The 22,956-nt window shown below is 38.2% G+C and overlaps 1 protein-coding gene across 1 annotated transcript in view; it reads right to left on the reverse strand.

The window, feature by feature from the left end:
- rmp24 (ribonuclease MRP subunit p24) overlaps positions 1 to 18,615 on the reverse strand; it is a 30,292-nt gene extending 11,677 nt beyond the window's left edge. The window contains exons 1-4 of the mRNA XM_088328363.1: positions 18,547 to 18,615; positions 18,330 to 18,478; positions 12,676 to 12,689; positions 7,481 to 7,692 (exon numbers count right to left, since the gene is read on the reverse strand). Coding sequence (XP_088184489.1) covers positions 7,481 to 7,692; positions 12,676 to 12,689; positions 18,330 to 18,463 — 360 coding nt within the window. The 5' untranslated portion in view covers positions 18,464 to 18,478; positions 18,547 to 18,615. The remainder of the gene's footprint in view (positions 1 to 7,480; positions 7,693 to 12,675; positions 12,690 to 18,329; positions 18,479 to 18,546) is intronic.
- Positions 18,616 to 22,956: the final 4,341 nt, after the last annotated feature.

Raw genomic sequence — 22,956 nt, forward strand, 5'->3', positions numbered from 1 at the left:
TTTTAGAAAAAAGCCAGAAAAAAATAAAACAAAGACATGTTGGAAAAAAGTAAATAGAGAACAAATGAAAAAAGTAACAGCTCGGGAAAAATAAACACAATGAGATTTTTTTAAAAGGAATTTTTAAAAAAGTAGGAAAAAAAAACTGAATTAAGAAAAAGTTTGTGTTGCATTCAAATAATTTCCAATTATATCAAGTGAATCTTGTTGCCAACATTGTACTTTCACTAAAAAATGTGATTAAGTACAGTGCTGTATCTTACAACAGACTAAATAAGCCCCCAAAAATGTTAATATTATGTGACAAAATATATCAGGAAATAAAAAGAAATGGATATCTTGTGAAAGAATTGTAAGAACAAACGACGTTTGTAGGCCGTACAACCTTTGCAATAGTCAGGGTTGGGTAGGGTTACTTTAACTTGATTACTTTCAATGACTTTTGGATTACTCCAATACCAAATATGCTAATAAAAGACAAAAGAAACTAAACATGAATAAAATTATGACTCACAACACGTGGTAAGCATTCTCTCCTGGCTTTGATCTTTTTGATCTCCGGCAAAACTAACATAAAATGCGACAGAAACAAAATGAAAATAAATCCATACGGCTTGCCAACATCATTTTTGCCGTTCCATGTATTCCGTTACTCTCCAAACCTGCACAAAATTTAGTAATTTTATGTGATTTAGGTGATATTATTCGCAAATATAATATCAGTTTCCATTGCTACGCAGATGACACTCAACTATATCTTTCAATGAAGGAATTGGCCTGACTTAACTGTAGAAATTTAAAGGCCTGCCTCACTGAGATAAAACAATGGATGTAACTAAACTTCTTGTGCCTTAACTCTAAAAAGACCGAAATGTTAATTATTTGTCCATCTAAATGCCGTGACTTGTTCTCAAAAACTGCTCTGAACATTGCCAAATGCAATATCACCCAGAGTGACTTATCTGTCCTTTCAAACACACGTTAAGAATATTACTAGAACAGCTTTTTTCCATCTTCGCAACATTGCTAAAATTCGCCCTATGCTGTCTCAGTCGGATGCGAAGATTATAATTCATGCGTTTGTTAGCTTCCGTCCTGATTACTTTAATGTACTACTCTCCGGTCTACCCAAGTCCAAAATTAAGAGCCTGCAGCTGGTACGACATGCTGCAGCAAGACTTTTAACCAAGACCAAGAAGTTTGATCACATTACCCCGATTTAAGCTAACATGCATTGGCTCCCTGTTAGATTAAGATGTGAGTTTTAAGGTTGTGTTGGTATTATACAAAACCATGCATGGACTTGCGCCCTCATATCTTTCAAATATAATTTCCCCGTATGGAGTCTTCGCTCTGAAAATGCTGGTCTACTAGTGATCCCAAGAGAGCACTCTCCGTTCGATGTTCTGGAATGCTCTGCCCCCTGAGATTCGATCTTTAACTTCAGTATAACTGTTTAAACACACTTCTATTCCATAGCTTATAAATGACCTATATTTTATGTTGACAATATCTGTGTATTATTTATTATTGCAACGTTCATTGCAGCCCGGTCATTCAAGAGGGGATTACCTCATGTGCAGTCCTTTAAGGTTTCTTCGTTTTCTTCATGTTAAAGTTTTTATTGCCCTCATGTAGGTTTTAGATCAGGGGATGGTGTAATAATAGCCTGTGGTTTGCAATAATCTGGTCTGTGCACCCCTTTGAGACTCATTGTGATTAAGGGCTGTACAAATAAACATGACTTGACCCTCTTTTGTTCGGCTAATCTGTTCAGTGTGTAGAAAGCTAAAATAGTCTTGTATTTACAAGTTTTTTTTGTAAATGAGTAAAAGAGGAACTGTCAAATTATAAGAAAAATGTATTGGTCCAGCGCAGTATATAATTCTACAACATTTATTTTTACCAATTCCTTCACACGACATACGCCAAAAATGTCCTGTTACAGTGCATAACAGTAACAGGGGGGAGATTTAAAGCTTAAATTAGCCATTACTCCTAGTGTTATGAAAAATGAGCTAGTATACGATGATTACTGTGATTTTTATCATGTTGCTTTACCATATTATCAAAATTTAAAAAATTGGTTCCCGCTATAAATAAGCATAACGGGGTGGACGTGTTAAGCTTTTCTTCATCAGTTAACCATGAAGCATTGAAAAGGGTTGATTAAAGAGTGACACTTACGCTTCTTCTTGAATGTTTTCCCAAAAAAAAAAATAGACACATCAAAGAGTCATGTGACTAAAATGATGGCCAGCATACATTTACTATAAAACTTATCAGAGTAACAGGGGGAAAGTTATCACTGGACACAACACATTTTAGAAGGTTTATACATGAAAAATGCACTGAAATTGACATTAGGTTGTGGTTATTGTCATTAAAGTAATGTAGAAATTATAACAAACCCTGACTTTATTAGACTTTCTCAATTACATTTGTAACAGAAGTCAGTCAATAGTGTACTTATACTTGTACTACGATCAGAGTACCGTATTTTCCGCAATATAAGGAACACCGGGATATAGGGCGCACCCCGAAAAAATTGTTTTTGGTCCTATTTTTGACATACATAAGACGCACCGGATTATAAGGCGCTACAATGGGAACGTCGACAAAACAGTCAGATAGTTCAGTCAAACTTATTACCCCCTTAACATTCCGAAAGCTTGCAAAGACGCAAATACGTGTCGAGAACACGTGCGGATGCGGTGTCCGTACGATGTCACTCAAATGCATCGTTCCATCATTCGGAAGGTTAAAGTCTTGGGATTCAAGAAATGCCAACCATTCCTTAGTTTCTATTTTCTTTTTCGCTCGCAACTTTACTGTATATATGACAATAAACACTTGGAATTGAGTTTAATTTAAAAATAGACACTCCATTCCATCCATTATCTGCACCGCTTATCACAGAAACATCAAGTTCAATCTGAAACAAGATACAGGGATAATATATATAGCCAGAGTTGCTCACCGAAGTCGTTGTGTTCATAATAATGTCCAGCCGTGGTCCTCCTATACCCGTGAGTTTAGTAAATCCAGGAGAATAAAATATTTACAAATACAAAATAGTAAAAAAATGCTTTCTGTATGCTGTCAGCCACGTGCTATACGCATTCATCTTTTTCCGCCAATTGCAGGCTTTGTTTTGCCGTTTAAGCCAATGCCAGCCTGTAAATGATAAAAAGGATCCGCCCCTTGACCTTCGAATAACTTTAGCCAATAGTGATCGATTCAACTGATGATTGACATGTCTTTTTTGGCCAATTGCAGGCTTTGTTTTGCCGTTCAAGCCAATGCCAGCCTGTAAATGATAAAAAGGATCCGCCCCTTGACCTCCGAATAACTTTAGCCAATAGTGATCGATTCAACTGATGATTGACACGTCTTTTTTGGCCAATTGCAGGCTTTGTTTTGCCGTTCAAGCCAATGCCAGCCTGTAAATGATAAAAAGGATCCTCCCCTTGACCTCCGAATAACTTTAGCCAACAGTGATCCATTCAAATGATGATTGACACATTGGTTAGCCAATGAAACGCCGGTAAATAAATCCCAGCATACACCGCAGACTACTTGGCGTTCGGGAGAAAATCTAGTCGGCGGCTGCAAGTTAGTTGCAAGACTTTGCGAATTAATTTTGTTCCATAAATAAGGCGCACTGTATCATAAGGCGCATGGACAGCTTTTGAAAAAATAAAGGCTTTAAGGTGCGCCTTATAGTGCGGAAAATACGGTAATTCGTTTGAAATTAATTTTAAGTTACATACGTATCAGTGTGTCTGATCGTAGAAGGCAGTTAGCATACAAAACTATCTTTTAATAATAAGTATCAGCCAATTTTTACACAAAATATGCCATTTTATGTCACTGGCACATAAATGGCACTGGATATCAGGAATGACCTGGCTGCTAGAGTCGCTGGGGCGGCTTATAGCATCTATGTTCTCAATTAAAAAAAGCAAATTGAATGAAAGCTGCAAAAAGAATCCTTTCTTATTTTAGGTTAATGGTTTTTATGGCTTTAGCGGTTCGCTTTTAGCTTTAGTATTTGTATCGTCTAGCATTGCTTTAGCAAAGTGGTTCTCAACTGGTCTGAGTTCGGGACCCCCGTGGCACCCTAATTATAAGCTGTGATTAAAATTAAGAACAAATGTCCACATCTCAGATGTTTTAGATGAAAGGATAAAGCTGTTTAAACCAGAGGTAGTAGAAAATATTCAAATAAAAAAACAACAACAACAGGACCAGCTAAAGCAAAACGACTTCAAGTAATAATATTCTCTTTAATGCTTAATTTGCTGAAATGTTATTGTAATCCAAAGCACTCCACTTCAGTGGCTTTGTCTTCAAGATAAAATATATATCTCATATAATCCCACTGTATCAGCATTTAACCATGCTCAATCAACATGTAAACAAACGTATCTTGTCTTTTTCTGTGGTGTGAAATGGGGGAGGTCAACTTGCATCTGCAGGGAATTATTTATTATCCATCTACAAAAGGAATTTAAATGATGCTCAGTTATTTTTTTCTCAGTTTAGCATTATTCTACTAAGGCAAACGCTCGCGAGCCACTGAAAACTGGCCCACGATTCATTTTTGGGTCCCGACCCACCAGTTGAGAAACACTGCTTTAGCCAACGACTAGCACAACATTACCAACTAGCGTTTATTAAGCAGCTGACATCTCAGACATTTTCATTAGTGTTAAGAGGTTATTTGCTGTGATTAGCACAACATTTGCAACTAGCATTAGCATTTAGTTTGTTTTAATTTTCATGTAATGGTGAATTCATATCAGGAAAATTTGTCTTTTTGTGCCTGTTGAAAATTCAATAGGGTTCGGACACCTTTTTTCATGGCCAGATTCAAGCACTTTTTAAGGACTTTCACAGCCAATTTTCCAATTTCTTTAGTACCATTAAGATAAAAATCTGGTGTAAATCATGCATTTTGCAAAGCCACAAATATATCTGCAATTTACATATGCAATTTTTTATATTGCGTGAGCATTCATCAAGACATATAATAATAATAATAATAATAATTTCCTTGTATTGTCATTCTATGTAACAATGCACACAGAACGAAATGTCGATACACCTGACCCGTACAGTTAAACTGTAACGAAGCCGATGCAGCCGCAGCCAAACAGGGCGCAGCCATTTTTAGTCATTAGGTGAGCAAACCCCCCATTCCACCCCTTAATGCTGAGCGCCAAGCAGGGAGGCAATGAGTACCAATGTTGTAAGTCTTAGGTATGACTCGGCCGAGGCGCGAACCAGCGACCTCCCAGTCTCAAAGCGAGCGCACTACCATCTAGGCTACCGAGCTGGTATGACTGTAAGCATTTGATTAAATCGCGACAAAACAACAACAAAAATGATTTGCAGGCTCTCCCCATTGCAATTTACCACAAGGAAATGCTACCTTAATTTTTTCATGGCCCACAATATATGTCCATAATTGATACGCAATCCTTGCATCAATACACATTTCATGGTGGCCTGCGAAGGTGTTGCATGCATCTGCCATCTTGGGCGTTACCCGTAGGGGGAGACGGAACTTTATAGGACAATGCCTACAAACAAATGCTCGCTGCAGTTAAAGTTAATCGTGACAGAAGAAATGCAACAGCAAAGCGAAGCCACAAGAGAGCAGTGTCAACGTCATCTTAGAGTACCGTATTTTCTGCACTATAAGGCGCACCTAAAAGTCTTAATTTTTTTCAAAAGCTGACCATGCGCTTTATAATACAGTGCGCCATATATATGGCTCAATATTAAATTCGCAAGGTCTCGCAACTTACGCAACAGCCGCCGACTCGATTTTCCCCCTAACGTGGAGTAGTCCGCGGTGTATGCTGGGATTTATATACCGGCGTTTCATTGGCTAACCAATGTGTCAATCATTATTTGAACCGATCGCTATTGGCTAAAGTTATTCGGAGCCTCGGATTGGCTAGAGGGCCAAAACAAACCCTGCAAATGGCCGAAAAAGATGTGTCAATCATCCGTTAAATCGATCGCTATTGGCTGAAGTTATTCGGAGCCTTGGATACGCTAGAGGGCCAAAACAAACCCTGCAATTGGCCGAAAAAGATGTGTCAATCATCCGTTAAATCGATCGCTATTGGCTGAAGTTATTCGGAGCCTTGGATACGCTAGTGGGCCAAAACAAACCCTGCAATTGGCCGAAAAAGATGTGTCAATCATCCGTTAAATCGATCGCTATTGGCTGAAGTTTTTCGGAGCCTTGGATACGCTAGAGGGCCAAAACAAACCCTGCAATTGGCCAAAAAAGATGACTGAAAAGCAAGCATGCTAAAGTTCGCCATAAAGAAACATGTTTCATTAGTCTGTATTTGTAAACTATTTATTCTCCTAGATTTACTACACTCACGGTTGTGAGAAGACCATGATTGCGTATCATTAATGAACGTGAGAACTTAGGTGAGTTATGCGGCTTTATATTTTCCCGGTATCTTGTTTTAGAACAATCTTGATGTTGCTGTGATGAGTTGAGTGAATTAAAGACTTTAACCTTCCAAATGATATTTGAAATGACGCATTTAAGTGACATCGTACGGACACCGCGTCCGCACGTGTCTACGACACGTATTTGCTTCTTTGCAAGCTTTGGGAATGTTAAGGGGGTAATCAGTTTGACTGAATCGTCTGACTGTTTTGTCGACGTTCCCATTGTAGCGCCTTATAATCCGGTGCGTCTTATGTATGTCAAAAATAGGACCAAAAACTATTTCGTCGGGGTGCGCCCTATAACCCGGTGCGCCCTATAGTGCGGAAAATACGGTACAATAAATAAACATTTAAAGGTGGCCAAAAACATGCCTTCTTTAAATGAAAGACCATTGATAAATCCCCCACCAGAGGGAGCTGTAAATATGTAAACAATGTTGTGATACTGATATGTTACAGAAAACTTTAAAACTGATTCTCATGGTCCCTAAGAACATTTATAGCTGGACGAAAACATGCCTGTTGTAAATGGACGACTGCTGATAAATTTACTACCGGTGGTGGATTTTAATATGTCATCGATACGGTGTTAGTGTGATGGGTTATGGAAAACTTTAAAACAGACTCTAATGGTCCTTTTGAACATTTATAGGTGGCTGACAACATGCCTGTGTTAAATGGAAGCTCTAAGTATAATATACAATACCATGTTACTGCTACGTTTCAAGCTCTTTTGGGAAAAGCTAGTAAAATCTTGTACAGTTCGAGACATTTTGTGGGGCTATACAAATAAATGTGACTTGACTTCTGTGAAACAAGATTAGACATGGCACTTCAAAGTAAAACGTGTGATAGAGATAAAAGATATAAGATTATCAGAACAAATAGGCCCCCCCAAAAAAATTCTATATTTGCAACGTTTGAAAAAGTGTTAGTTTGGCTCTCGGCTTGAGGCCACATTTATGACTTTGCAATTAGACATGCTTTCTCTCACCAGGACAGAAGAGGAGCGTCGAAATTGTCCAATCAGACGTCTCTGCGCCAGGCTGAGCGGCTTTCCCCGCCCGTGCTGCCACAAAAGCCGTTGCATTCTGGGAGACGGGCGCGATTTAGGTCGAAGGCGCACCTGCTGGTTGTCGGGACGACGCCACTGGAAGCAAAACTGGCAGACAGACGTGCTTTGCACAGAGTTTGGTTTCCTTCTGTCTGCAATTCACAATGGTCACTAGTGTCATTTTAAATAGCATTCCCCAATGTCCCTCTAGCCCAGGGGTGTCAAACTCATTTTATCTCAGGTGCAACATAGAAAAAAACATTCTCGTGGGGGCCATACTTGTAGCATAAAAAATGTGCCATAGCTGTAGGGTTGGGAATCTTTGGGAGGCTCAGGATTATGATTCAGGGGTTTAAGATTCCATAAAAAAACGATTCTAGAGGCCTTTTCCCCCTCATTTTTTCCTTTACGAAGACTTCACCTCTTGTGGCTTTTTATAACAGTGCATTTGTAAAAAAAGGAAAGCAGTTGAAATCATTTCAACTATAGTTAACGGGACAGTGTGTATTATTTAGCACTTCTTAGTGGTTAAAAAACATAAATTAATTTAAAAAAGCATTTTTTTATTAGGTGCATTTTACAAATTCTTGTAGGTGGAGAAATTTGAATTAAATTGACATACCATTAGCCTCACGTAGAGGAAGTTGTCAGCAATCTTGGTGCTAAGGTTAACCCTATAAAACCTTTTTTTGTCTTTTTTCCCCCCTTTTAACTTTGTCTTCTCGATTTCTTTCAATCTTTTTTCATCCCATTTTTTCTTATTCTTTTTTTCCTTTACAAAATGTCGGGAAAAAAAGGAAAATCAGTAGGATTTGGTCATTATGACTTTCCATAATTTCTAACCTTCTTACTCATTTTTTCTTGCACTGCACAATCCAGTGACATCTAGTGTTCAAATATTACAGACTATTAGAGGTAAGATCGGGCCAAAAAAAAGCACCCGAGCCCGACGCAGGCCCGAGGGGTATTAAACCCGACCCGGACAGAGCCCGACTAATTAACTGGATTTGCTGGCCCGGCCCGAGGGGGCCCGAAATTACATATTTTATTTATAAGGAGGGGTGATTTATGATAACAAATTAAACTCTGCCTTTTGTTACAACATCTAGGCCTAAGTTAAATAAAACTGTATAAACATTTACATCTCTTATATTTCTGTGTCTGCACTGCAGATGTTACATTAAGCGACAATCTGTCATTGACGGGTTTTTTTTTTGAGGTAGCGAAAACATTTAAGGGCGTCCGTCATTTTGACGACTTGATCATTGGGCCATAATCCACAGCAGCAGTAGTAGTACGTCCTTAAGATTTTAGCGCGGCACTATCATTGAGGGGGTGTTGACGTGTTGTGCCCTTTTCCGACTCCTATGCAAATCCCCCCCCCCCCCCCCTGATCGTATTCTATATAAAACGCTTATTAAAACAATAAAGCGAGCTAATTATAATAATTGGGAGATCCTAGTCTATATAACGCGTTTATTTAAACAATAAAGCGCGATCGTATTCTACAAATTGCGTTTTTTAACGCGGATGAAAATGTCACCAACGTCAATGTACGCTTCCGACAAAAGCGATCGTATTCTATATAATACGCTTTAAAACAAAATAAAGCGAGCTAATTATAATAATTGGGAGATTCTAGTCTATATAACGCGTTTATTTAAACAATAAAGCGCGATCGTATTTTACAAAATGCGTTTGTTAATGCGGATGGAAAAGTCACCAACGTCACTGTACGCTATGATTTCCGCAATCACAACTAATTGTACACAAATAATATTTATTTGATTTACTATATTCTTTGGTCTAGTATCCATACATAGTTTAAGTATATATTTTTAATGAACATATATTTATAATTATTAATTAATTAATTAAAAAAAAAAAAAAAAAAAAAAAAAAAAGCAGGACCGAACCCGACCCGACCCGACCGTATGACTGACATTTCAGGCCCGACCCGGCCCGAAATTGCCTCGGGTTCGGGTTCGGGCTCGGGCCATAAATCTTAGGTCTACAGACTATCCCTTTAATTTAAATGTGGTCTCTGTAACTTCAAAATATTGGACATGCTGGCGCCATCTTCTGGCTTAAATTATCATTGCAGCTCCTTTTGTTGCGCGTGCAAGTATGTGATATTCTTAAGACGCGCTCAAACAAACTCTTTTTCATTTTTTGGGGGGTTTGGGTTGGCTTTTGGATTGTAATTGAAACTGTCTTCTTTCTTTCAGCATTTTCATCCTAGAATTAGAAAAACCACGAGCAACCGCATAAATCCACTGTCCTTTAGCCTACACCCCGCCTCCTTTCCTCTGATGTACTATGCTCCGTGGTAGGAACACCGATGATAAAAGTAAGATACAAGCAGATATACAAAGGCTCTTTGAACAAAGTTGGGCATTGTTCACACATGCTTCATAGAGAAAATATTTAACTTTATAAACTTTTTAAGGACACTTCAAACTTCGCACCCTAGCTTTGACTAATGTACACTCATACCACCTGGAAAGTGATACAAAAACACACACAAACACTAATTTAGGTGCAATTAATTTAAATGATTGATTTAATGATTTAAAAGTATTTTTCTGCTATGAATTTCTATGACTTCTTTTTTAACTCAGTTCCAGACGTTTATCTCAAATGAGAAGTGCTGTGTCAGACAATTTTTGCCAGTTTGTCTTGTTTTTGAAAGCCTACAAAATGTTTTGCTCTGTATTTTTATAAGCATAGACACTTAAAAAAAAGCTTGAACAATGATCTTTCATTAGAAAAAAAAACTATGCTTCTAGCGTTTACCATTGTGGAGTAAAAAACAGTTGGACATTGCTAAGTTTCTTAAAAATACTTGTTTCCAAGAAAACTTCTAGGAACTTTCTTTGGCGCTTTTTATATAATATATACATATAATGTATATCACAAATATATATACATAATGTTTTTTATACCTACAATATCTAAACAATGCTTGCCATAAACACGAGGACCTTTTGCTTGCAAAATAAGATTTTATTGCAAGAACCCTATACTTATGGAAGACTGATGCATGCTTTGCAAAACCATTTTAAACCCTGATGTTTACGGTGAAGTTATCACATGATTCGGGTCATCATGACGATCGCAAAGGTGCACTAAACATTATTGCTCTCTGTTCTGAGGTTTACGAAGGCCCTTTGTCATCGGTTTTAGAAGGAACAAAGTTTTGAAGCGTTAATAGCCTGTACTTATATCTTCGCTTTTATCACCACACTGCACACACTTGGCATATGGGCCGGCGCCTAAACACTTCTTTACGGTGTCATTCCGTGGACACAGGACTGAAATTATCTCATCTCATTAGCTGCACCGCTTATCCTCAGTAGGGTCGCGGGGGTGCTGGAGCCCATCCCAGCAATCATTGGGCAGTAGGCAGGGGACACCCTAAACTGGTTGACAGCCAATTGCAGGGCACACAAGGACAGACAACTCGCTCGCTCATTCACACTTAGGGACAATTTGGACCGGCCAATCCACCTGAAATGCATGTCTTTGGAATGTGGGAGGAAACCGGAGTGCCCGGAGGAAACCCACGCAAGCACGGGAAGAACATACAAACTCCGCACAGTAAGTCCGGTAGCTGGATTTGAACCCACACAGGAGGTTCCCAAGACCTTAGAACTGTGCCGCGCACGCGCTAACCACTGCGCCGCCGTGCTGCCAGGACTAAAATTATGCACTGATATAATTCCCACGGGTTTGATACTATCGGAAGAGATGCGCCAAAGCCTTTAAAATAGTTTCAAACAAAAACAACATATTTTTACATTTTGACATTTAGGGACAATGCTTTTGAAAATGTATTTATGGCACTGAATGAGTAAGGTAAATAAAATAAAATGTTCTCTGGTTGATAAACAGTAGTCAGCAGACAGCTGCAGTTGACAGTTTGCTTTGCGAGTGGTGCCTGGCTTTAGTGACATCAAGTGGACATATTTACACTGCAGATCATTGTGGCTCTTTTTCCTTGTGCTTCCCTCGGTTTGTCTCACGATCCTTATCTCTGACACCCATGCTCTAGCTCAGGGGTCGGGAACCTCTTTGACTCAAAGAGCCATAAAAGCAAAAAATATTAATTTTATTTTGGGAAAGAGCCACACCATATATTATGAGACAAATTTACTAAATTGCTAAACCCGCGCCCCAAACAAAAGCTTAGTCTTCAGCACATTTATTTTTGATGATTTGATAAAAATTCTGAAAAGAGAATAATGCCAGAGCCCCTGTCCCAAAATCAACAAACATACCACTTTAAACTTGTCTCTTTCTTGCAATTACTCAAGATCGGTTAAACTCCTTTTGACCCTTTTTTTCATACATATTGGTTTCAAAACCAGATGCAAGCAGTTATTGTGTAAAAACGTCACAACATTCTGCAAATAGGGAGCCTGATGAGCTCACTTTTGGCGCAGACGGCGTAGGGCGAGAGATGGGACGGAGTGCGTGCACTTTTTGCATAGTTCCACCCATCCCTCCCACTCACCCAATCAAATGACTAAGTTCTCTTCCGGTGTTTTGGCGTATTTACAGTTCTGTGGATTCATCATAAGGCAGCTGAACACTGAACACAGATTATATAGTGAACTTTTATATAAAGGATTCTTTAGCGTTGTACAGCCAAAACGAGTTTTTTTTCCCCCTTTTTTTGTGTGACAACTTGACTGTAAATTGTAGTGAAAAACGTGCCCTATATATTCTGCAAAGTAATACCATGTTATTTAGCTTTGGTTTGGCTTTGCGTGTACCTGAATAGGATAGACAACTCAAGTTTTGAACAAGATGGAGAAATTTTGCATGCAATCAAATTTGTCTCTGAGCCACAGATACTCATAGAAAGAGCCATAGGTTCCCGACCCCTGCTATAGCTGTTAGCGGAAAACAGCTTGGCTCTATTTCAGGCAATGACAGTGATATGGCTTGGCTGTGTAGGCTCACATTGCTATGATAGCTAGGGCTACAGATTTGGTCTGGCATGACCCCAGACAGCTGGGGAATTTACTGAAGTTTATCAACACTGACAAATAGCCACTTGATAGCTTACAACCACGGGGCAACCGACCCAAAAAAATGGAAATTGATATTAACTGGGCACAAATACTTACCAAAATGCCTCTCACTGTGGAAAAAAATGACAACAACAAAAAGACAAATTAGACACATGATACATAGCACATGTAAAGTGAGGTAAAAACCTAAACAACAATATATATCAAAACTACAGCCTACAGCCCGCCCGCCAAATACAAATTTGTAATCCGGCTGACCAAACAAACATTTTAAAAATATAAAGATCATGTAAAATGGTAACTGAAGTACCACTAATTGAACGAAATATTGCAGTTTTGGAGCACCCCTTTGTTTCTTCCTTCCCATATTTTTATGAGCCATCAATCCGTACAGTGGCTTAAGGCCAACATTCAAAAAGCAAGCTACATTTTTGTGTATTCGTTATTTTTATCATGTATTTTATTATGATATTTTGCACACATTTTCACTGGGAAGTTTTCAACTCATTTGATTAAATTTTGGGCTTTAAAATATTCATTGTCTTGTATCAAGTGTTAAACAGCAAATAAAATACTCTATAAATAATAAGGATGCTGAGCAAGATGGTGGCGCACATGGATGAAGTAGCTAATGGCTCTTCAACTACTTTTCTATTTGTTACTGTTCTTTTGTCTATTTTGCTTTCCCTCCTGGACACATTCTTGGCCAATAAGGCCTACATTCGCCAGGAGCTCATAAAGTTGGGACTGAGTCTGAATAGTGACTTTTTGGGCAATTTTTATGCCATCTTTGATATCCCATAATAATTTCAAAGGGGCACGGGATCTCCGTGAGTGGCCAACCCACTTACAGAGCAGGGCTGCTGGTCGGACTTTGATGCTAAGCTAAGGGGGTTACATCGATGGGATGACGACGGGACTGTGCCTCAGCCTACCAATATTTCTTGGTGCCCTTGCAACATCCATTGCAGCCCCGTCATCCTGGAAGGGGGAAAACTTCATGTGGGGTTCCTTATCAAGGTTTCTTCATTTTCCCTCATGTTGAGGTTTTTGAGTTTTTTTCTTGCCCTCATGTAGGTTTCAGATCATGCGATGGTGTAATAATAGCCTGTAGTCTGTACAGCCCTTTTGAGACTTCTTGTTTTTAAGTGCATCACATATAAACATGACTTGAAGAGACCTAAACTAAAATTGAAAATATTTAATGTTGATGTTTGTACGTTCTTAAATTACTAAAAAGTGGTAATGAAAAAAGTAGGAAAAAACTAAATAAAAAAAACGAGGTATGACTCTTTAAAAAAGCAGAGACGATACGAGAAAATTGGATAGCACTATATGATTTCTTTCCTCATGTATTGCCAAGGTCAAATCAATCTTTTTTTTTTTTGCCAAATCCTGGAAGCCAATGTGACCCCGTCACTCAAACAATAGATCCACCCCTGAATTAGCCCTAAGTTCTGAGATCCAGTGAGTGATTATCAGCAGTTTTGGTAGCTCCAAGTGCCAAAATGGAAAGGAAGCCATCCTGCCCTCTGCCAAACAATACATGGCAACCCAGCAAGATATCTCACAACCGCCAGCAATGACAAAATTGAGCTGTCTTTGGAGTGAGGCTGCCTAGAATTAGGCCTTAAATCAATGGAGGGATTTTTTGTTTCAGGGGTTCACGTGGATTTAATCTGCTAGGAGGTTGTGGGAGATAAACAGGAGAAAGGAATATTAGCTACTTATTTCCTATCTCTTGTTTCCCAGCTCACTTTGAAACGCTGAAATTCAATAAACGCTGGCTGGATTCAACCAGAGTTCACCACCGAAATTAAAAAGCGTGAATGAAGACTTGAACCTTTACTGGATTTCTATGGCATTGGAAAAAGATTGATAAAATGATAAAATAAAATGGAGCATCTAAAATAAAAAACAGCGCCAAAGTCTGCAGACAGTGTTGCTCATATCCAGCTCCGTCTTCACAGGAACTGAATAAAAACCAAAATGCGTCCATACATTGGATTTAAAATTTGAGGGTTGCGGCCTTATTTCTCGTCACTCGTTTTCTTCCTCCATATTCCACTTCCTTTTGCTTTCATTAATCCATGAGTAAGATTTCTTAAAGAAATTTGTAATTTCCTCCTCTTTATTCAAATTTCAACGTTTTGGACGGATGAAAAAATGCACAAAACAGCCGAATATTTTATAATATAAAACAATTTTAAAAAGTGTTTGTCAATTAACTTGACAATAAACAAAACTACATACAAATATATGCAAGATTTACTTTTCCTACCACCTTACCAGAAGATCATATTACATACCGACTTACTACTAAACAAAAAAGAGCAATTCATTTCATTTTATTTGTAGCCAAAATAAATTATCTACAAAAGTTTTTATCAAAAATGTAAACCCACTTTTCCACTTTTTTCTTTTTGGGTTAAATCTTTAAATATGATAAACATTGCCAACATAACGACGATATATAATATGCTCAAGACTTGTGTAGAGTTAAAAATGTCGTAATAATTTTTCTTTATTTACTTATTTTCTGACGTTTTTCTCTGTACTTCTGCACTACTTTCTGTTCCCTTGAAAACTGTTACTTTGTTTCATGAGGAAAGAGTGAAAGACTACAAAGTTGAAAATTTCATGCCAATTTTGTTGCATGTTCAATAAAAAGTATTTTTAAAATTATAAGATAACCTTTTTATCGAAAATGGCCTTGGTGCTCTCTGTTACACCAAAAGGCACAACTCTCAGCGTCACAACGGACAAATGTGCACTCTTATTTGCATTGATATAACGTACTTATTGGCTCCTAAATCATGCGATTCAACGAATTGATTATCAGGCTAGTTGTCAACCCTTTCAAAATTCGAGTTTCACCGATTTCCTCAATTAATTGTTGCAGCTTAGCGCCTACCAGAGGCCAACAGGTCAAAGAGGTGGTGGCTTGGGTGGGAACAGTTCCTTTACAATGTTGATGGCTATGCTGCGGTATTGCAAGCCAGAAATGTCCTCTCGACTGGGCTTTTGTTAATTACTCAAAGTAATGTTTCAATTGGAACGGGAATTTTAGATTTTGAGAGTAATCTTATTGAATTAATGGCATGCCCAGAGGAAAAAAAAATAACCCTGAATAAGTCACGTTTGCGAGTATGTAGGAACTGTGTGTGAGTTCTCTGTACTCCAAGTCCCACAGTGCTTTGGGGCATCAAAATATCTTGGATGAGGGAAATAAACAACCAAATGACTTTAATGAATATACAAGGACTAACCAAAAGACACAATTGAAATACTTGCCGTTGGCCTAAGACCTTCATCAGATATGTATGCATGCTTACATGATCAGAATAATGGCAGTGGTCCTTTTCCAATCAGATTATACAGTCAATTGATGGGTCACGCTAATAATTAAGCTTGTTATTACTACAGGGATGTGATTGAGGTGAGGAGAAAAAGTCTGAAACCTAGCCGGGGGTTTGGGGGCCAAGGGCAGAGCCCAGTGGGGGGGTGATGCCCCCCCAAAGCTCCTGGGTTTTAAGCAATTTACTTGTCCAAAACCATGCTTAAATTAATAATTTAACATCTTTAGAAGATTTAAATAACAAAATAATTTGCCCACATACCTGATTTTTTTTGTAAATACTGCAAGGTCAGTTCAAATGCAGTTCAGACCCTGCAGCTTGTGCAACGATGTGGCCAATTTATGCAATTTTTCTAGGGTGCGCCAGAGCAGTAAAGGAAAGAGTGAGACAGTCTGATTTGTTTGCTACGCAAGTGAAAAAGTCGGAATTCCGACTATAGTCGGAAAAATCACATCCCTGTTACTACTATAAGTATTATCATGACTATTATTTTTGTTTTTTGTTATTATCATTATTAATTAAATGACTATTTCTGTTGTTTTAACGTTGTAATTGTTATTATAATGCTGTCACCATTATATTATGCAAATGCAGTGAATCTAGATCTATATTTTCAAACAAAACAATGAGGTGAATAAATATGTGGGTGATTATGGAATAAACTAAACAAAAATTAAATAAATTGAGATGCAATCACAAAGAGATAACTTTTAATCAACTCATAGTTAGGACAGGCAAGTGGGAGTTTTGCTATGGCTCAAGCTCCAATGTCTTGTCTTTTTAATGCACAGATCAGGACACTTAGCACTGGGTGGTCCTATTGCCTGGGCGCGACCCCCCTATAGCACAAGGTTCAAAGATAATTCACACAATGGACAACATACAGCACAAAACAGTCAGTTGTCACTATGAGCACCAATGAGAATTGTTGTTATTATAATAGATACTGTTATTATATAGTATGATAAAAATATTTGGAGACAGCAATGATAATGATGAGGACGACGGTGAAAATAGTGATGATGATGATGATGAAGTGACATTTGTAAACACAGACGCACCCATTCTTGCGAACATTCGTGTTACGAAAAATGGTAGATAACACATTTTTCTGGGGATGTCGAAAAATATCCGGACATTGCTGTAAGTTAGAGTTTGGATTGTGCACCTTTTTCCGAGTACAGGACATTACTGTCGTGCTTCTTCCCGCCATGCCCTCTGAGAGCTCACCCAGCAGCCACCCCGAAGAAGAAATTTGCTTCCTCTTCCTAGTTTGTGTGTAAGCATACTGTACTGTATATCTCCAGCACGCCAAGAACTTTGACATTTTTATTGGTTAATATCTCGTGCAACCATTCAATATGGTTGGTGTAAAGTGTAAAGAAGAGGCGAGCCATTTCTTTTGAAATGAAAGTGCAAAAAGAAAGCTTGATGCGGTTGAGAAAATGATTGGATCGCTTTTTTTTCTCGGCTTTTCTACCACGCAGGATGAAGTCGCCTATTTTTTTCTACTGGATACAATATGTGTGCGATGTTTATTTAATTACATTAAAGAAAATAAACAATGTTATCACAATATTGTAATCTTCTTAGACAGTCCTGTATGTGGCTGGGCTAATTGGACAGTCCCCATGTCAAAAAATATGGCAGAAAAAAAGAAGGTACCTGCATAAAGAAAATAATTATATTACACAAATAATAGCAGTTTGATTTTAACATGGGGGTTTTGATAATGGGTGGGCAATTATTTGGAGTAGGGGAACTTTTCTTCAAAAAAAATTGGTCAAGGGGCCAATCTGGAGACCTATCCAATTTATTTAATTTATTAACAAGTATACTGTACATGCAAACATCTACATGTTCTATTTCTTCACATTTGTTTTTAATATATTAGTATAATCTAGTTGGTTTTCAAAATCTCATAATTAAAACAAAATAATATAAATGTTCCCTGTTTTAAGTAATCATTTGATATTCAGTTTTGTAGTTTAGTATTTCTGTAGTATTTTAATCTTACAGTATTTTTGTAGTATTTTAATTGTAGACACAAAGGGACAATGGGTTCAAAGTTGGCAAAAAAAAAATTGTTGTAGTACTTCATTTACTATTATAATATTGCCATTTTAACTCGACCATTTTCGTTTGGCGGGCCGGGTGAAAACGCCTGGGAGCCTGCATGTGACCTACGGGCTCACCTCCAGACTATTAACTTTTTATTTATAATGCACGTCGGTGATGCCTATACAAATATTGACCACTGGACGGCGGAACATACAGTCTCAAAATGACCACGTTCTTTTCACGCCATTACAACCAAACGTAACCCCAGCAAGGACATAAATTTGGACTCATGAAGTGTTAATTAATTTTAAAAATATATTGTTTTCTTACAGGAAAAATCGGGACATCTCTGGACAGCTTTCTTGAAACAACAGGGAAGCCTTTAGGTAGAAGTTGTACATCAGTTCATTGGGACTCTCTCGCAAAATATGAAGACTCTTTTGGGGCGTTTTCGGATCCGTCATCTTCGCAAATAACAACTTATAACACAAAAAAAAAGAGTTATGTCGTCAATTTTTCAGGCTCTGGTGGATTTTACGTGTGGAACCTTTGAATTTGAAACACGCTGACTGAAGATAGCTTCTGGCGCGTTGTGATGACGGCAACGACGTAGTGAATGACGGGAAACTGAGTGCAAAACGATAGTAAGCAACTTTTTTGTTGTTATTAGACTATGCAGAATTTCGATCCTTAATGACAGTGTTCCGTTGGGTATAAATTACATGCATTAGAATTACGATAAAACCTCCATTCGACTCCTTAATCCACCGCTAGGTGTCGTTCATTACCATTCAAACTTACTGGAGTGGGCAAACACTACATGGATGATAAATGTGTCATCGATCATTTTAAGGTCGCACTTGAAAAAAAAGAGAAAGATAAAACACGCAGAAATGTGAAAACAAACAAACAACTAGGGTACAAAATCTTTGTTTCGGAGTTTGACTGACCACAACGAAAAAAACAGTCGTAAATGTATAATAGCCCCGTTTTTTGGAACTAAGTTTGGTCCAAAGCTGTGAAAAGCCTTCTGCTAGTAAGACAACAAATTTCAAAGGGACAGTGTGCATTATTTGTCCGATAGATTTCGCTGTATTCGTGCCACCCAAAAGGAGTGCTAAAAACCACAAAGAAAAAGACAAACTACGGAGACGAAAAGTGACCAAACTGCACCATTTTACTTTCCTTGATATTTTTTACCACTAGAAGGTGCTAAATCAGGGGTTGGCAACCCAAAATTTTGAAACAGACCACAAAAAACACCAAAAAGACAATTATTTCTGGAGTCGCAAAAAAATCAAAGCCTTAAAAAAGCTTTCCTTAGATTAAAAGAGGGCGATTCGTACATAAAAGTTAGTCATTCAATAATGCATACTTACTCTGGAGACAACCATCACGCACACACACACACACACACACACACATGCACGCACACACTCACATTATATATACAGTATATATATATATATATATATATATATATATATATATATATATGGGTGGTTGGATCCCTTTACTAGTCGTAGGGGCACCATTTCCTATGGTGTGTCGTGGGCAAGTACAGCCTATTGGCACCCATCCCTTGTTTTACGCATCCTTCTTTCCTGCATTTCGGTCTGTCCCACACCTCACACAGCTGACCCCCCTCGAAAAACAATAGACACCATATTTTTAAGAAAATGAAATAAGACATAGAGGTGCACAGGGAAACAATGTGAGGACAATAGTAATTTGCAGTTGCCATAAAAAAATATGATGCCTTGACACAAAACTTTCTGGGATTCCAAAGCCTATTCTATTGTTGCCATAGTAACACTGGATCAACTGGCTTGCTGGAGTCTCTAGACTGTGTTATTTTCCATCAGAATTTTTGGACTCATAAATGAACACAAAATAAGCCTTGGATGCCAAAAATTAGTGCGGGAAAGAAAATTTTAGAAAAAAAAAAAGAAAAGAAGGAAAAGTGTTAGGGTAAAGTTTAGAGGTTTAAGTGCAGGTGTCCGCCCTAAAAAATAAGAGAAGAAGAACTTGATCCGGCTCCGAACAGGTTTTCGAACCTCCGGGAGACGCCGCACGAGAACAGAATAACAAACATACACGTCTGCACGTGCACTAAACCAGGTCACGCGGCTTGTTTTATTCACTCAAGGCACAAAGGCTCCCTTCAACGGACTTTTCTGTCACATGAGGTCACACTCAACTGAAAAAAGGAAATTAATTTTAGTTTCTTTGAAATAAAAGGTGCATTTTTTTTCCAGACTAAAAACATAGTCCTTCTCAAAAAGATTTGTATATTTTAAACACCTGACCATAAGGCGCACGTGAATAAAACTACTCTAAGAGCAAAGGTTGCATAAAAAAGTGGTGGAAATAAAAACTCAATTATTAGAACAAAATCATACAAATTTTCATTCCCTAAAATGAAATTATGGATTTCATAGTGATGACGCATTTTTATTTTTATCATATACTGGACTGTCTCAGAAAATTAGAATATTGTGATAAAGTTCTTTATTTTCTGTAATGCAATTAAAAATACAAAAATGTCATACATTCTGGATTCATTACACATCAACTGAACTATTTCAAGCCTTTTATTATTTGAATATTGCTGATTTTGGCTTACAGCTGAAAAAAACTCAAAAATCCCATCTCAAAATATTAGAATACTTCCTCAGACCAAGTAAAAAAATAATTTTATAACAGCAAAACTAAATCAAACATTTGAAAATGTCCATTGATGCACTCAGTACTTGGTTGGGAATCCTTTTGCACGGATTACTGCATCAATCCGGCGTGGCATGGAGGCAATCAGCCTGTGGCATTGCTGAGGTGTTATTGATGCCCAGGATGCTTCGATAGCGGCCTTCAGCTCATTTGCATTTGCAGGTCTGGTGTCTTTCATCTTCTTCTTAACTATACCCCACAAATTCTCGATGGGGTTCAGGTCAGGGGAATTAGCAGGCCAATCAAGGACAGTGATGCCATGGTCAGTGCACCAGTTACTGGTGGTTTTGGCACTGTGGGCAGGTGCCAGATCATGCTGGAAAATGAAATCCTCATCTCCATAGAGCTTTTCAGCAGATGGAAGCATGTAGTGCTCTAAAATCTCTTGGTACACAGTTGCATTTACTCTGGACTTGATGAAACACAGTGGACCAACACCAGCAGCTGACATGGCTCCCCAAACCATTGCTGACTGTGGGAACTTCACACTGGATTTCAAGCAACTTGGATTTTGCTCCTCCCCAGCCTTTCTCCAGACTCTGGCGCCTTGACTTCCAAATGAAATGCAAAACTTGCTTTCGTCTGAAAAGAGGACTTTGGACCACTCTGCAACTGTCCAGTGCTTCTTCTCCATAGCCCAAGTCAGACGCTTCTTCCGTTGTCTTGAGTTCAGAAGTGGCTTGACCATGGGAATACGGCTATTGTAGCCCATTTCCCGGACACGTCTGTGAACTGTGGCTTTTGATACCTGGACTCCAGCTTCAGCCCACTGTCTTTGAAGCTCCCCCAAATTCTGGAAGCGGCTCTTCTTCACAATTTTGTTAAGGCTGCGGTCATCTCTCTTGGTTGTGCAGCGTTTCCGGCCACATTTTTCCCTTCCAACAGACTTTTTGTGGATATGCTTTGAAACTGCACTCTGTGAACAGCCTGCTCTTTGAGAAATTTCTTTTTGTGTCTTACCCTCCTGATGGAGGGTATCAATGATGGTCCTCTGGACAGCAGTCAGATCAGCAGTCCTTCCCATACTTGTGATTTAGTTTACTGAACCAAGCTGAGTGTTTTTAAGGCTCAGGAAACCTCGCAAGGTGTTTCGAGTTAATTAGATGATTCAGGTGATTAGTTGAATAGCCTACTTGTATACTTTTTCATGATATTCTAATATTTTGAGATAGGATTTTTGAGTTTTCTTAAACTGTAAGCCAAATTCAGCAATATTAAAATAATAAAAGGCTTGAAATAGTTCAGTTGATGTGTAATGAATCCAGAATGTATGACATTTTTGTTTTTTTAATTGCATTAGAGAAAATAAAGAACTTTATCACAATATTCTAATTTTCTGAGACAGTCCAGTATATCAGGCACACCTGGTTGTAAGGCACACTTTAAATTTTAGTTTTTTTGGTGCGCCTTACAATCCTGAAAATTCCAAATTAATTTAAGAAAAAGTGTCCTAAAACATTTTGTCCCACAACAAAAATGAGGTTTACTTACAAAAATCGAAATAAGTCATAGGAAATACATACTTAACGTATACTTTGGTTGAATTTTCCTACAAGAGTTCTATAGATACAATTACCCAGAATTAATTTCCCCCTATTTTTATGAAAATATATCATATAAATTAATGATTTAAGTCATAATGTTAAGAGAATAAATATTAAGAAATATCCCTCACCCTGATTCAAAACCTAACCCCAACCTTAAACCAACCCAGCCCTAACATTCTAACCCTAACCCAAAACCCATAACCCCTAACCCTTAAACTAACCTTAACACTCTAAGCCTAACCCCTACCCCAACCCTCTAACCCAAACCTAAACCTCCTTAATCCGACTTTAACCCTAAACTCTAACCCTAACCATCTAACCATAGCCCTTATCTTCTAACCCGAACCCTCTAATCCTAACCCTCTACCCCTACCCCTTCCACTACCCCAACCCTAACCCTCTAGACTTAACCCTAACCATTTAACCGTTACCCCTCAAAACCTAAACCTATGTTCCTAATCCTAATCCTAACCGTAACCTTAACCATAACTTCCCAAACCTAATCTTAAACCAGTAACCTCAACTTTAACATTAACCCTAACCTCTATTCTCTAACCCTGTAACCGTAACCCAAAAATTAATCCTGCATTAACCCTAACCTCGAACCACCTAACCCTAGCACCAACCCTCTAACCATATTCCTCTATTCCCAACAATCTAACCCTCTAACCCAAATCCTTAAC

The sequence above is a fragment of the Urocampus carinirostris genome, chromosome 2, assembly GCF_059441175.1.
Source record: "Urocampus carinirostris isolate Australia breed hairy pipefish chromosome 2, RoL_Ucar_1.0, whole genome shotgun sequence".
NCBI classification, from domain to species: domain Eukaryota; kingdom Metazoa; phylum Chordata; class Actinopteri; order Syngnathiformes; family Syngnathidae; genus Urocampus; species Urocampus carinirostris.